Below are 13,105 nucleotides of genomic sequence, written 5' to 3'. Positions count from 1 at the left end.
ATATACTCATTTGAAAGAAAAAATTGAAGAATATATACATGCACGTCTACAAGAATATGAAACGAAAGATTTTTTCTTTTAAGATTCTTGTTAATGTTTCAATATATATATGCTTATATAAATAAGAATATGTATCTTAAATGTGATGAACAAACATGAAAAGCTTTAAGAAATTTTAAGGAGATGCCCCTTGGAAAAACTTTTGCAGAAGATTTTTGTTGATATTTTAAAGTTTTTTAAAAATAAAATTAATTATGTATATCAAAATATTTAATTTATTGATTTATTCAATAAAATGTAAAAATATTTTATTAGGGTCTGTTCATATAAAATATTGACCATGACTACATGAGGCTCCATCGAGAATTTTCCATATACTTAAGATGTAACGAGCGAGTAGAAACTTAAATATCCAAAAAAAATTTCCAACCAAATATAATATGTTGAAGATTTTATAATTATCATGAGTCTATATATTAATATTAATATTAATCAAGTTACATTATTTGTGTTATACTCTAATTATAATTAGCATATTAGAAGTTATTAGTAAAGTTATCAAAGTTATTTACTTTTAAGTTATCTCTTAAATAGTATGGCAATGTATAGAGACTTAACATCTTATTTTATTACATCATAGGGAAAAACAAAACAAAACTAAAGATGACAATATTGACTCGAACCTAATTAATCTAACCTGTCTAAATCCGATATGTTATAGTTTCTTTTAAAAAGTATCAGGTTCGGATGATTTAAGTCCGTGTCAGCATGGTAATATTGGCAACGCAAGGTAGGTTTGGCTATAGAGATTAAAAATTTGTTTGAATCGGATCCAACATATATCATATATTTAAATTTTAAATTAAAAATATAAAATATAAATACTTAAAAGACAAAAATCATGACACTAATTTCAAATTTCACTCATTCTTCTAAACTCAAAATTCATCATCGTCATCCTCATCTCCTGCCTCTTCTTCAACAACCACTGCTATCATTCTTGTTCATCTTCTTCAACAATTGTCCCCATCTCTTCCATCACCTTCCGCTTTTTAGACAACTGCCACTCTCATCAATTCTAACAATGAAAAAGCTTGGATGTTGAACTCTTGCAGCATTGACTTTGTTTTTTGTTTAGCTAATGGAGTTTCTTCAGGCAAAGAAAAAATAAGATTTCCTCATATTTATTCCTTTTATTTTTTCTTTATATATGTGTGTGTGTTATATGTATGTAGCAGGAAATAAAATTATCTTGTTTGGTAAAAACACAAACAAATTATCTTGTTTCAAGTAAGTGGCTTTCTTTTCCTTTTCTATTTAATAAGTTCAAGGATTATTTCAGGTTTTATTGTACTAATCCGTAAAAAAGCTCAAGTGTTTAATGTTTCTAAGGAATTACAATGGCTCCTTCAATTTCTCAAGGGATTATCGACTATAGATCTAGCAATTACAGTGTCAAAGATTTAATCACTATTTCTTTTTAGCTTGGATTTTGATTTCTTATTTGCTAGAAAGTTTGAAAGGATTTATGGAGGATGAGTCTTACTCCTAATTTTCTTGCAATTTTTTCAATAACTTTAGGAAATTAAGCCTATCATGTCGATAGAAGAACTTTATTATAGAAGTAATAAGATAATTAAAATTTAAAAGACTCGCAAAATTAATTTGAACATGTTGTTTGTCCATCTCTCATAAACTATGTCCAATTGGGCTTAAAGTTACCTTAATATTACCATTTATTAATTTCAACCCAATTTGAGGCATTAAACCAAAGTTCTACTAAAGTGCTTGAGTTTTTTTTCCATTTAGCCTACATTTTTATTTGAATTAACTAAACCTGGTGACTTTGAAATTTGATCTATATGTACTTTTAGCAATTTCATCATTGCTTTCATAAACTGCTTTTCTTTTCATCTACACACGTAAATAAAACTCCATTAAGTATATTTTAGGTAAGGATTTTCTCACTTCCAGATAAATATCATGATAATGACAGATAAGTCATTTCTAGCACCTTCTAAATTCTAATAATTTATAAACTTAATTTTATAAATAATATGTATGATCAAGATGATTTGACATGATACCAAATCTTTAAAATAGTTTTATTACAATAATTAGTTAGTTGTTCTTTGAGTTTTATAAAGCTTCTTTAACATTTGTCATTTCACTCAAACTTGACATTTTTCTTCGTGAGTCATGTCAGGGGAGTTGCTATACTTGAAAACCCTTTTACAAACCTATGATGATACCCTACCATACCCAAGAAACTCCTAATTTTTCTTTACCATAGTCAATTGCTTCTAACCCGTCACTGCCTCAATCTTGTCGAGATTTATTGACGCTCCATCTTTCAATATTATGTGTCCTAGGAAGGAAGTTTGCTCAAACCAAAACCTATATTTACTCAACTTTTCATATAGCTTCTTCTTTTTAAGAACCTATGACACTTGAGTCAGATGCTGGGCATATTCTTCCCTGCTCTTAGAGTAAACCAAGATATCATCAATAAAAACTATGATGAACTGATCCAAGAAGGGCCTGAAGATCCTATTCATCAAATTCATAAAGATTGCAGGTGCGTTAGTTAATCCGAACGACATAATAAGAAACTCATAATGTCTATACAAGGTCCTAAAGGTCGTCTTAAGATGTCTTCCACTTTTATCTCCACCTGATGATATCCTGAATGGAGGTCGATCTTAGAGAAAATTTGAACATCCTGTAATTGATCGAAAAGGTCATCAATCTTGGGGAGTACTTGTTCTTAATTATGACTCTGTTCAATTCCCTATAGTCCACAATCTCAAAGTCTTATCACTCTTTCGTGCGAACATAACTCCGGTACCCCAAGGGGATATGTTGTGTCGAATGAAACCATTATCCTGTAACTCTTTGATATGTTTTCTCAGTTCTTCCATTTCAACACGACTCATTCGGTATGAGGCAACTGAGATGGGTTGGGTGTCAAGCTGAAGATTAGTGGCGAATTCTACTTCCCGATCTACTGGCAGTCTTGGTAGTTCATCAAGGAATACATCCGAAAAGTTTTAGACAATAGGGATATCTTGAATGCAAATTTCTTCCTTGGCTTTGTCTATCGTGGAAAAAAAATGGATAAATTAATGGCATCCGATTAAATTCAATATACTACCACCGTGTACCAACAATATCTAAGATTTTATTAATTAGCAAAAGACTTTTCGTTAGGGATGTTGAATACAAGCCTCTTGTGATAACAATCAACAATACCATAATACGCTGCCCGCCATCATACTAGAGCTACCTCCGATCGCCGCCGGCCGTTATATTGGAGCCACCTCTAACCGCCAAAAAATGTAAAAATTCTCCTACCCGCTCTAAATTCGATTCTGAGCACCCTTGTGGCCATATAAGAGCAAAACAAATGGCGAGTGAGCCGAAAATCGCAAGTAAAGCCCAGCGGAGCACCGCGAGTAAAATCCGCAACTACCTCCGATGAGCCCCTTCCCGTTTTCTATTTCATGCAATTTTTTCACTGTTCTGTTTTTTATAGGTTGACTGAAGAAAAATACCCAACTGCGAAGGTGAGCCGACGTAAGGCACTGCACCGAAAAATTCCACCACCGATAGGTTTTTGTCTTTTGATTTTTTTTCAGCCACTCGAGGCCCCCTAACATGTTTTCTCATAGGAATTGGTATAAACCGGCCGAAACCAGCCAAAACCTACTGAAAACGGCTAAGCCGAGGCAAACCACCATTGCGGGCGACGGTGCCGTCGCCGAAACACGACGGTGTCACCGTGTTGGAACCCCAAAATTGGCCGGAAAATGATTTTTAACACTGATTTTAGATTTTTAGGATATTTTTATGTACGTAAAGCGTGTTTTAATCTCTAGAGAAAAATATAGAAAATCTGAGAACAGTTAGTAAGCGTAGTAAAAAATTTGATATTTCGGACACTAATTTGGGTAAGAATCCGTTACCTCACTTTCTGTTATAGAACTGAAGTTTAATGATTAATAATATGGTATTTTGTGTAATTTAGAAAACTTTGAGAATAATTATAAGTTACTAATGGAGCCAGAACTAGTTAATTATTTATTATTTGTCATGTTTAACTGATTGTTTGATTTTACAACTTTAAATGCATGATAATATATTGTAATGGTTAAATAATTCAGTTGTGCTTCCTTGATGCATGTATTGTTTGTCTTACGTGATTTATGGTTAATTTGTGAAACTGAAAATTAAAATGTAAACGGAAAATTGCTTAGTTAAGTGAATTAATGAATAGTTATTTTACTGGATATTTTGGGAGATGGTGAACGGACCTGGTACATAGGGAACCATACCATGAACGTTACTTCATACCGGACGGAGTATCGAGGGATGATATTTTTGGCGTTCATACCGAATGGGGTATGGGGACGATCCGATTCACTCTCATACCAGATAGAGTATTAAGGGATAGTATTTTTGGCGCTCATACCGGACGAGGTATGGGAACGGCCGGTTAGTTGAGAAAGTTTATATATTGGTTCACGTGTAGTGGGACAACTCTATGGACCCCCAAGGATACCAGTAAGCAAATAAAAAGGAAAAGTTGTTGTTGCTCTTGTTTACTTGAATATGAGATTATGATGTTGTTTGAGTCGTTTTCTCTATAGATCAGTTTTAAAAATCTCGCAAATGGTAAGTATACAATAAACGGTTTTACTTATGATAAATAAATTTACTTAAAATAAGAGTTTCATTGGTTGTTTTTATGATTTTTACTAATTTTCAGTTTCTGTATCGGAGAGTAATGTGATATTCTTATTAGGTTAGTGTAGCTCACCCTTTCATTAACTATTTCAGATCAAGAGGATCAAGATCCAGATCCCGATCAATAAGGGGATTGTGAATAGTTCACCACCCGAACTCCCTTCGAAAGCTAGTAAAGGTCGTCTTAAGATGCTCAATTATTTATTTTTCATTTATTTCTTTGAATTTTTCTTATTCTTTTATAAGAGACATTTCTATGTCCCTATTGGGTATTCTAAATTATTGTGTAAGAAATGTAAACCTTAACTCTATTGTTTTGTTTCCGCATTCAATTCATAATTTTATTTTCTTATAAGTTTCAGGCCTTTACATGATATTTTTAGTATATTAGAATTATCCATATTGCTTAATATATTGGTTTTAACTTTTTCATATATGGATGTATAGAATAGAAATATGTATAGATGATCGACGCAATCAATATTGTGGTTTTTGTTTGTTTGTTTGTTTGTATATAATGAGATTCATATATATTCAAATATATATATATACACACACACACATTATTTTTATGTATGAAAAGAAGAAAAAACACACCCTTTGGATCTAAAGTATCCAACATATAGACATAATTCATTATACACAAAAATTCAAAAGTGTATAAATGCAAATTTGTCTCTAGTAGAAAATTTGGATTTTTTTTTAAATGTTGAGAAAATTATGTAAAGCAATGATAATTAATGTTTAATTGGACCTCGTGTTTTGTTTTATGTCTTTGATGTAACAACATTTTTTTAAATTTTTAAATATATTGTAATAACTGAAAAAAGGGAAAAGAAAAAAAAAAGAAAATTTGTTTGAAGAAACGACGCCGTTTTGAAGAGGGGAAAACGACGTCATTTTGGGAGGGGGAGAACGACACCATTTTGGGAAGGGGAAAACGATGTCGTTTTCGGTAAGCTGGTAAGATATGAATGGGGGGTCGGGAAGGAAAGGGAAGAGAGGAAAAAAAAGAGAAAAACAGGGAAGGAAGAGAGCGGGAAGGAGGAAGGAAGAGAGGGAATAAGGTTCCAGAAGAGAGAGAGGGGAGTCGGAGCAGAGAAGAGCGAGAAGGGAGAGAGAAGAGAGCCGCGGACGACGAACTATGCGATTGGCAAGAGGAAAGAAAGTGGAAATGGAAGGTACGGTAAAAACTTTGGTTGTGTAGGTATTGGGTGAGTTGTGATGCTATTTGCATGTTGTCGAGGCCAGGGAGTCCGTAGATAGCTAGGCGGAGCTGAGAGGTGGAGTGTAGGACGGAATGGCAGAGACGTTCGCGGAGGAGGCCGTGAGAAGGAGAGGATGGCATCGTTGGGGCATACGGGAGATCTATGAGAGAGAGAGAGAAAAGGTTGTGTGCGGTGAGTGTGAGCACCGAGGGAAGGTCATTGAGAGGAAGAGGGAGTGAGCAGTTTAGTGTGTGTGGGAAAATCTGAGATGACGAAGGGAGTCATGTGCAGGAGTGGGGGTGCGGAGAGAGTTACGAGCGGAATAAGCAGGAAGAACGAATTCGGTGAGTGTCCGGTGAGAGGGGTTAGTGTGGGGAGTGTGACAGTGTGAGTTCGAACTGTGCGAGGGCGAGAGGGACGTGCGTGGTGAGTGGGACGGTGTGAGTTCGGACTGTGAGAGGGAGGGGACTATGGAATAGAAATTGACATGTATGAAAAGTTTTGGGTGAGGGAAGAGGCTTATGAAACCGTAGGGAGAGGTCGGTTTAGCGAGGGATAAGAACGTAGTTGCTGGAGATTGGGGTGGCATAGGAGGGGACTATAGAGTATGGTTTAGGGCGAGAGAGTAGGGACGTGTTGGTAGGGGTATAACGGGAGTGTGGTGAGGGGAGATGGTTTGATATAGTTACTATAAATTTAAAGGTTGGCGAGGGAACATCGCCAGCGTGTGCGGGAAGTCTTGGTGTGCGTGTGGCCTAATAAAGTTGAGAGGTAGTGGAGGGAGCATGAGTCACCGATGTTGGTGACGTACGAGAACGGATTGTGTGTGTGTATGGCCTGTTGGGGTCGAGGTGTGGACGGGTTGTGTGTGTGCGTGTCCTGTTGGGGTCGAGGTGTGGACGGGTTGTGTGTGTGCGTGGCCTATTGGGGTCGAGGTGTGGACGGATGGTGTGTGTGCGTGGCCTATTGTGGTTGAGGTATGGGGTAGTGAGCATGAGTCACCGATGTTGGTGACGTGCGAGAACGGATTGTGTGTGTGTGTGGCCTATTGAGGTCGAGGTGTGGACGGGTTGTGTGTGTGCATGGCCTATTGGGATCGAGGTGTGGACGGATGGTGTGTGTGCGTGGCCTATTGTGGTCGAGGTGTGGGGTAGTGAGCATGAGTCACCAATGTTGGTGACGTGCGAGAACAGATTGTGTGTGTGTGTGGCCTATTGAGGTCGAGGTGTGGACGGGTTGTATGTGTGCGTGGCCTATTGAGGTCGAGGTGTGGACGGGTTGTATGTGTGCGTGGCCTATTGGGGTCGAGGTGTGGACGAATGGCGTGTGTGCGTGGCCTATTGTGGTCGAGGTGTGGGGTAGTGAACATGAGTCACCGATGTTGGTGACGTGCGAGAACGGATTGTGTGTGTGTGTGGCCTATTGAGGTCGAGGTATGGACGGATTGTGTGTGTGCTTGGCTGATTGGGGGCGAGGGGTGGACAGATTGTGTGTGTGCGTGGCCTATTAGGGTCGAGGTATGGAGTAGTGAGCATGAGTCACCGATGTTGGTGACGAGCGAGAATGGTATTGTGTGTGTGAGTGGCCAATAGGGTCGAAAGGTAGAGATGTGAGTATGAGTCGCCGATGTTGGTGACGTGTGATAATGGTATTCGTGTGCGTGTGTGGCCTCTTGGGATCGAGGTGGTGGATATGAGCCGCCGATGTTGGTGACACGAGATGGTTGTGTGTGTGCGTGGTTGGCCTATTAGGGTGGAGTAGGAGAGAAGGGCGTACGAGTAGTTGATATTGGTGATGAATGTGAACAGGGCGCTTAGGGTGTGACTTCGACCGGGGAGTCACGTGGGATAGGCACCCGAATAGTCTACCAGGGTAGGGGGGCTGGTGTTGTACTAGGGTAGGGTTGAGGCAGGAGGTAGGTGGTATAGACAGGGTACTTATGGGGCTACTGGAGTTGTTGTTGCTGTATGTGTTATTGAATAGCTGGTCTTTCGAGGTAGGTAAATAACGGTTAGTTGTAGGGTGGTTCTAAAGCATGACTTGGGTAGTGTAAGAGAAATGCATATATATATACTAACTGTCTTGTCACTGCATATTATACCTGCAACTTGATTTTTATCGCATTGAGTTATGTGAACTCACTTTTTGTAGTTTTCCAGATGAAGTAGGGATGGAGTCGGGATCTGAGTTGCTGGGTACGAAGCCTAGTCTTTAGCGCCATAGGGCCAAGGTCTCCTTGTGGCGGGTTACCGCCTGTAAAAGTTTATATTAGTATGGATGTTGACTTGCTGGAAGGGTATGGTATGGGGTGTCATTGATGTATAGGTAGAACTACAAGTTTACCTTGAGTTAGAACAATGAACTGTGGACAAGTTTTGTTTATGGGGAATGCTATTGGTATGAAATTGGCGTGTTGGGTCATAGGATTGTTGATCGTATGCCGTTGAAAAAAAAAATAGGGCGTTACATATATGAAATTTCATTTCAAAATAAATTGTCAAGACGGAAAAAGGTAATTTATTAAACATTTTTCAACTTAATTTTAATATAAAAATTTGTAAAAACATTTTTTTGATTTAATGTGATTGAACATTTCTTTTGTTTATATACTTAATTCTTTTTGTTATTAATTAATTACTTTTATATTGTAAATTTTGATATGACAATCATCTAATAGTAGTGAAAAAACTTAATTTTGGGTTAAATAGTTATTCTTTATGCCTTATTTTATTTGAAAAAATAATTTATCAGTAAAATAAATATAACAATTGATTAACAATTATAATATTGATATTAACTTTTAAATTGCATTTATAACAACAACAAAAAGTTATTGAACTACAGTATCTATAAAGCTGAAGTTTAGATGCCCTAATAATTTACTTGTTAAACTCTTTCTCAAATTCTCACGGAGATCTTAATCGTCTCCCTTTAAGTTAATGAGAGCTTTATTTAGAACGTTAAATGTTTTTGAGTTCTCTTTTTTTATTATCAGCAACTCTCTGAATAATGTCAAGGATAAAAAAAAAAAAACTCTCTTTCCGCAATCCCAATTAAGCTTTCCTGAAAGTAGTGAATCATCAATTTGAATTAAAGGCATATATATAAACTATTTAACTTTTAAGATGAACATTCAAACAGTTTGTCTCGTATATTTTGAGAATTCAAGTATTTTAAACTTTTTTAAAAAATTTAACTGTTACCAGTAATGAAGTTGAAAAATTTGTCAACTCTTATACATTTATTCTTTGTAAAAATTTAATTTTCTCATTCAAGTACTATATTTATTTCAATACTTCTATGTTTTTTTCATCGATGTTTCTAACATTACCAAGTTTACACTTAAACAATGGGTTGAGTTTCAACTTGAGCATCTTGATTAGCATACATTTGCTCATATATCACTTAAATAGATAGCACTACTAGTTAAACTACTGAAATTTCTTTTAGATTTAATGCTGAAGTAAAGGTGAAGTGCAGTTGGATCTCCAATATCAGTAGATGCATACTAGTGACATGGATATCCTTCTGTCCAACGAGCACTAAGATACAGGTCATTATCACCCTTAAAGGCAACATGTTTGGGTAATATTAACAATGACTCCCAATCAACGACCATGCAAATATCACACCCATTGTTGTCAGTTTGTTTAGAGCCTGCGAACAGGCAGTCACCAAAAGGTAGTTGTATCCTCTACAAGCAAGCATATTGTGTAAGTTAGACATGGAGAAATCGAAGATTTTGAGAATTGTCATCTATGAAAATGGGTCGAAACAATGTGCAAGACCAGTCAGATTGATTTTCATTCTGTTAGTCAGCACCACAACAATCCACCAATGATTTTTGGACTACGTGACCCAATATTTATTGTTGTAACAACACCACAAGTGTACCAATCCACTTGTAGTCTTTAAAGGCTCTACTTCAAACTGTGAACATAGACTTACAACCTTATCCCCAAAGAATTGGAGAAATTCATGCACTTGTATATCTTCATGAATGCAGCGTAAATATTTATTGTTGTATTTTGATTTTAGGACGATGTACCTTGGCAATGCCATTTTCTCTATTCTCTCTTTACTTGTGAAGTACTCTCTTTTTAGCTAGTCTTTGTTTTGTGATTCGCTAGGACAACTTCCCTATGATATTTATAGTAAGCATTCAAGCATTAAAAAGTTAATTTATCCAATATGATTCACGTTGTCTTTTTTTTAATGTGTAAATGTGGAAGGAAAAAAAAATAAATAAACACGTGATTGTGGTGGACAATTAACTTTGGTGTGAACGGAAGCAATATTAAATAATAACTTTTTATCTTCTTTGTTTTTATTTAAAAAATTTATTTTCTTATCCTCTTTGTATCCACTTCAAATTTAGAACATATGTAATAATATAAATTATAAATATTTGTAGTAATCATAAATTTTTAGTTCATCTTTTTACCCTATTGTTTTCTTTTAACATTAGTAATGTACCAAAATGTGTAAGTATTTATTTTTGAGTAAAAAATTTATTTTCTTAAATAATTTAAGGCGTATTCTATTTTAAATATATGTTTTTAAACAATTTCAAACATCTTACATTAACAAAAATAATTGTTTCATAAAAAAATGTACTTATGTTCATTTTTTATTTACTTATTATGAACAATGTCATAAAATATATCAAAAAAAATTTACAAATGAGAACTACGTTTAAACAAATACCAAATAGCCTCTTGAATGATGAAAATCAACACAAATACTTTAAAAGCACAAAGAGAAAACCAAAGATTTATCATATAATAATAATTCACTTCGGGCATCTTTATACATCAAGGAGGAACCGTCGCGACAGCAAGCCGACCATTGACCCAAAAAGGAGAAGAAGAAGAAGAAGAATAAATAATAAGCACTCCTCAAGTTGAATATGAATAAGAAGAGCTTAGAGAAAGAGTAAACTTTCACATGGGAATTTATTAAACTAATATTCTAAAACTACTTAAATCCCAAGACAAACTTGGTGAACTCACACTCCATTCTTGTTGCTTCTTCGAGAACTTATCTCCATCTAAACTCTAATAAGCATGAAGATAATATAATCTATTTATAAAATGTCAAGACTCTCTACTATTGCTCTTCCTATTTTGTTATTATAATTTTTTAACCTTAAATCTTATTATAATTTCACACTATTTCTTAATAATATTATTGCTTATTTTTATTATATTTATGATTCAATACTCTTTACGTTTATTTATTTATTATTTTTATGTATTTTCAAATATTAAAAAAAGAGAAAAAAAAAATTAATATGAAATATTAATATTGAAATAAAAAAGAATCTTAAATAATACGTGATAGATTTGTCTTTTTCACTTTGTTTGCATATGATCAAGAAATAAATATATTATAATTACGTAGGAAATAGAAATATATATATATATATAGATGATCGAGTCATATCAATATTGTGATTGTTCGATTGTTTGTATATATTGTGATCGATATGCATCCACATGTATATATATATTGTTTATATATACAAAAAGAAGGCTTTATGAAAATGTCTATGTTGCTTCATATTGTTTAAAGAACCAAGGGACTAAATACTTGTCCATTCTCATTCAAACATGTAGATATTAACAATACATTATAATATATATACTTATATATTCAAAATTTTCTTGAATTAGAAACCAAACAGAATTTTAAGTGTGACAAACATATATTGAAAATAATAAAATCACACCCATATAATATGTAAGACTAAATTTATTACATAATTTTGTTTCAACCAAATACAATTATGTATTTTGTAAAAATATATAATAAATTAAAAACCATAAAAAGAGAGAGAGAAAAATTACAATCTCAAGTGTGCTTCTTCCCTTTCACAATGCGCTTAACAAGCTGTTTAATTGGCTTTTTCTTGTGCTGATTTTTCTCACTTCTCTCTTCTTCCCTCTTCTTCTCTTCTTCCAATTCTTCCTCCAACTGCGAACAAAGCTGACCATCTTAACTCATTAATTACATCTTAATCAACCCTTTAATTACACCATCACTACCCCCTTAATCACAACCTCAAACCAACCCATTAATTAACCCCTCAAGTAAATATCAATTAAGCCATTAATTACGAATTTAATTAAATATCAAGTAATCTTTTTACCTTTAAGACACGGTTTTCGACTTCCTCAACCCTTTCAATCAGGCTACCTTTAATTCCAATCTCCATCATGACACGATCCATCGGACGGCAGTGCTTCTCCATGATCTTTGGAGAGAAATCGACGGACGATGGATGGCCTTCACTGGTCAGGGCCCCACTTGATGTAGTGGACGCAGACCAACTCTTTGGAGATGTATTGGATCCTCTAATTTCTTCTAATTGCCTCAACTGCCAAATAAACCACTTGTGTGTAATAACTTTAATTTTTTCTTTTTTTTTTTTTTTTTACAAAAATAATTTTTTATTAAAATATTTTAAAATTTATTAATGTTTTGAACAGTCTTTTGTCTGTACTTTAGTTTTAAGTACTTATTAAATTTTTTATGTTCTAATAAAAAATTTAGAGAAATATTTAAAAATTTTGAAGATAATTTATTTTAAATTTGAAATAACCCAAAAAATAATAATTTTAAAAAAAAAATAACTTATTTTGAGCACAGATGAAATTTTTCTAAATTTTTAAAATATTTAAAAATATATTAAATATGTTAATTTTTATAATTAAAAAACAAACAAAAATTAAACTTTGAAAACAGATATAAAACGTTAAAAATGAAATTAGTAAAAGATTAATTAAATAATTTACTTCAATATGTCTAATAAATATATATATATATATATTTTATCAATTATAAGACTCAAACCCACAAACCATCCAAACATAAACTTACAAGATATTGTAAGATTAATGAAAAGCAAACTTACCATAGTGTCCAACCGATCAAGTCTAGAGATAATGGGTTCTTCTGTGATCGCCATTGCCGAACAGCACCTCCTCAAAGCTGAAAGTGATGAGACTTCTAAAGGGTATAAGTTATATGAACTATATATAAGAGGGAGATTGTATGCAGACATGCTTACATGTATATCATGTGGGACACGTGTTTACAACTCCAGACTCACACGTGACGCAGAAATTCTGGAACAACCTATGACTCAA

The 13,105-nt window shown here is 34.2% G+C and overlaps 1 protein-coding gene across 2 annotated transcripts; it reads right to left on the bottom strand.

The window, feature by feature from the left end:
- Nucleotides 1-11,664: 11,664 nt before the first annotated feature.
- Nucleotides 11,665-13,029, bottom strand: LOC110825604 (uncharacterized). Of its 2 annotated transcripts, none has more exons than XM_022056070.2 (3): nt 12,871-13,029; nt 12,106-12,333; nt 11,665-11,942 (listed from the first exon to the last, which is right to left on the bottom strand). In XM_022056070.2, the coding sequence occupies exons 1-3, from the start codon at nt 13,018-13,020 to the stop codon at nt 11,808-11,810; spliced, it is 513 nt and encodes a 170-aa protein (XP_021911762.2). In that variant the 5' UTR covers nt 13,021-13,029; the 3' UTR covers nt 11,665-11,807. The 2 variants fall into 2 exon arrangements, with proteins under 2 accessions (XP_021911762.2, XP_088065878.1); XM_088209752.1 differs by having other exon boundaries at nt 11,665-11,930.
- Between the last annotated feature and the right edge of the window lie 76 nt (nt 13,030-13,105).

Source organism: Carica papaya, chromosome 8 (assembly GCF_054855325.1).
Source record: "Carica papaya isolate Zhongbai chromosome 8, ASM5485532v1, whole genome shotgun sequence".
Lineage (NCBI taxonomy): Eukaryota > Viridiplantae > Streptophyta > Magnoliopsida > Brassicales > Caricaceae > Carica > Carica papaya.
Note: the sequence above shows the minus strand (reverse complement) of the source record. Positions and strands in the feature narration are given on the sequence as shown.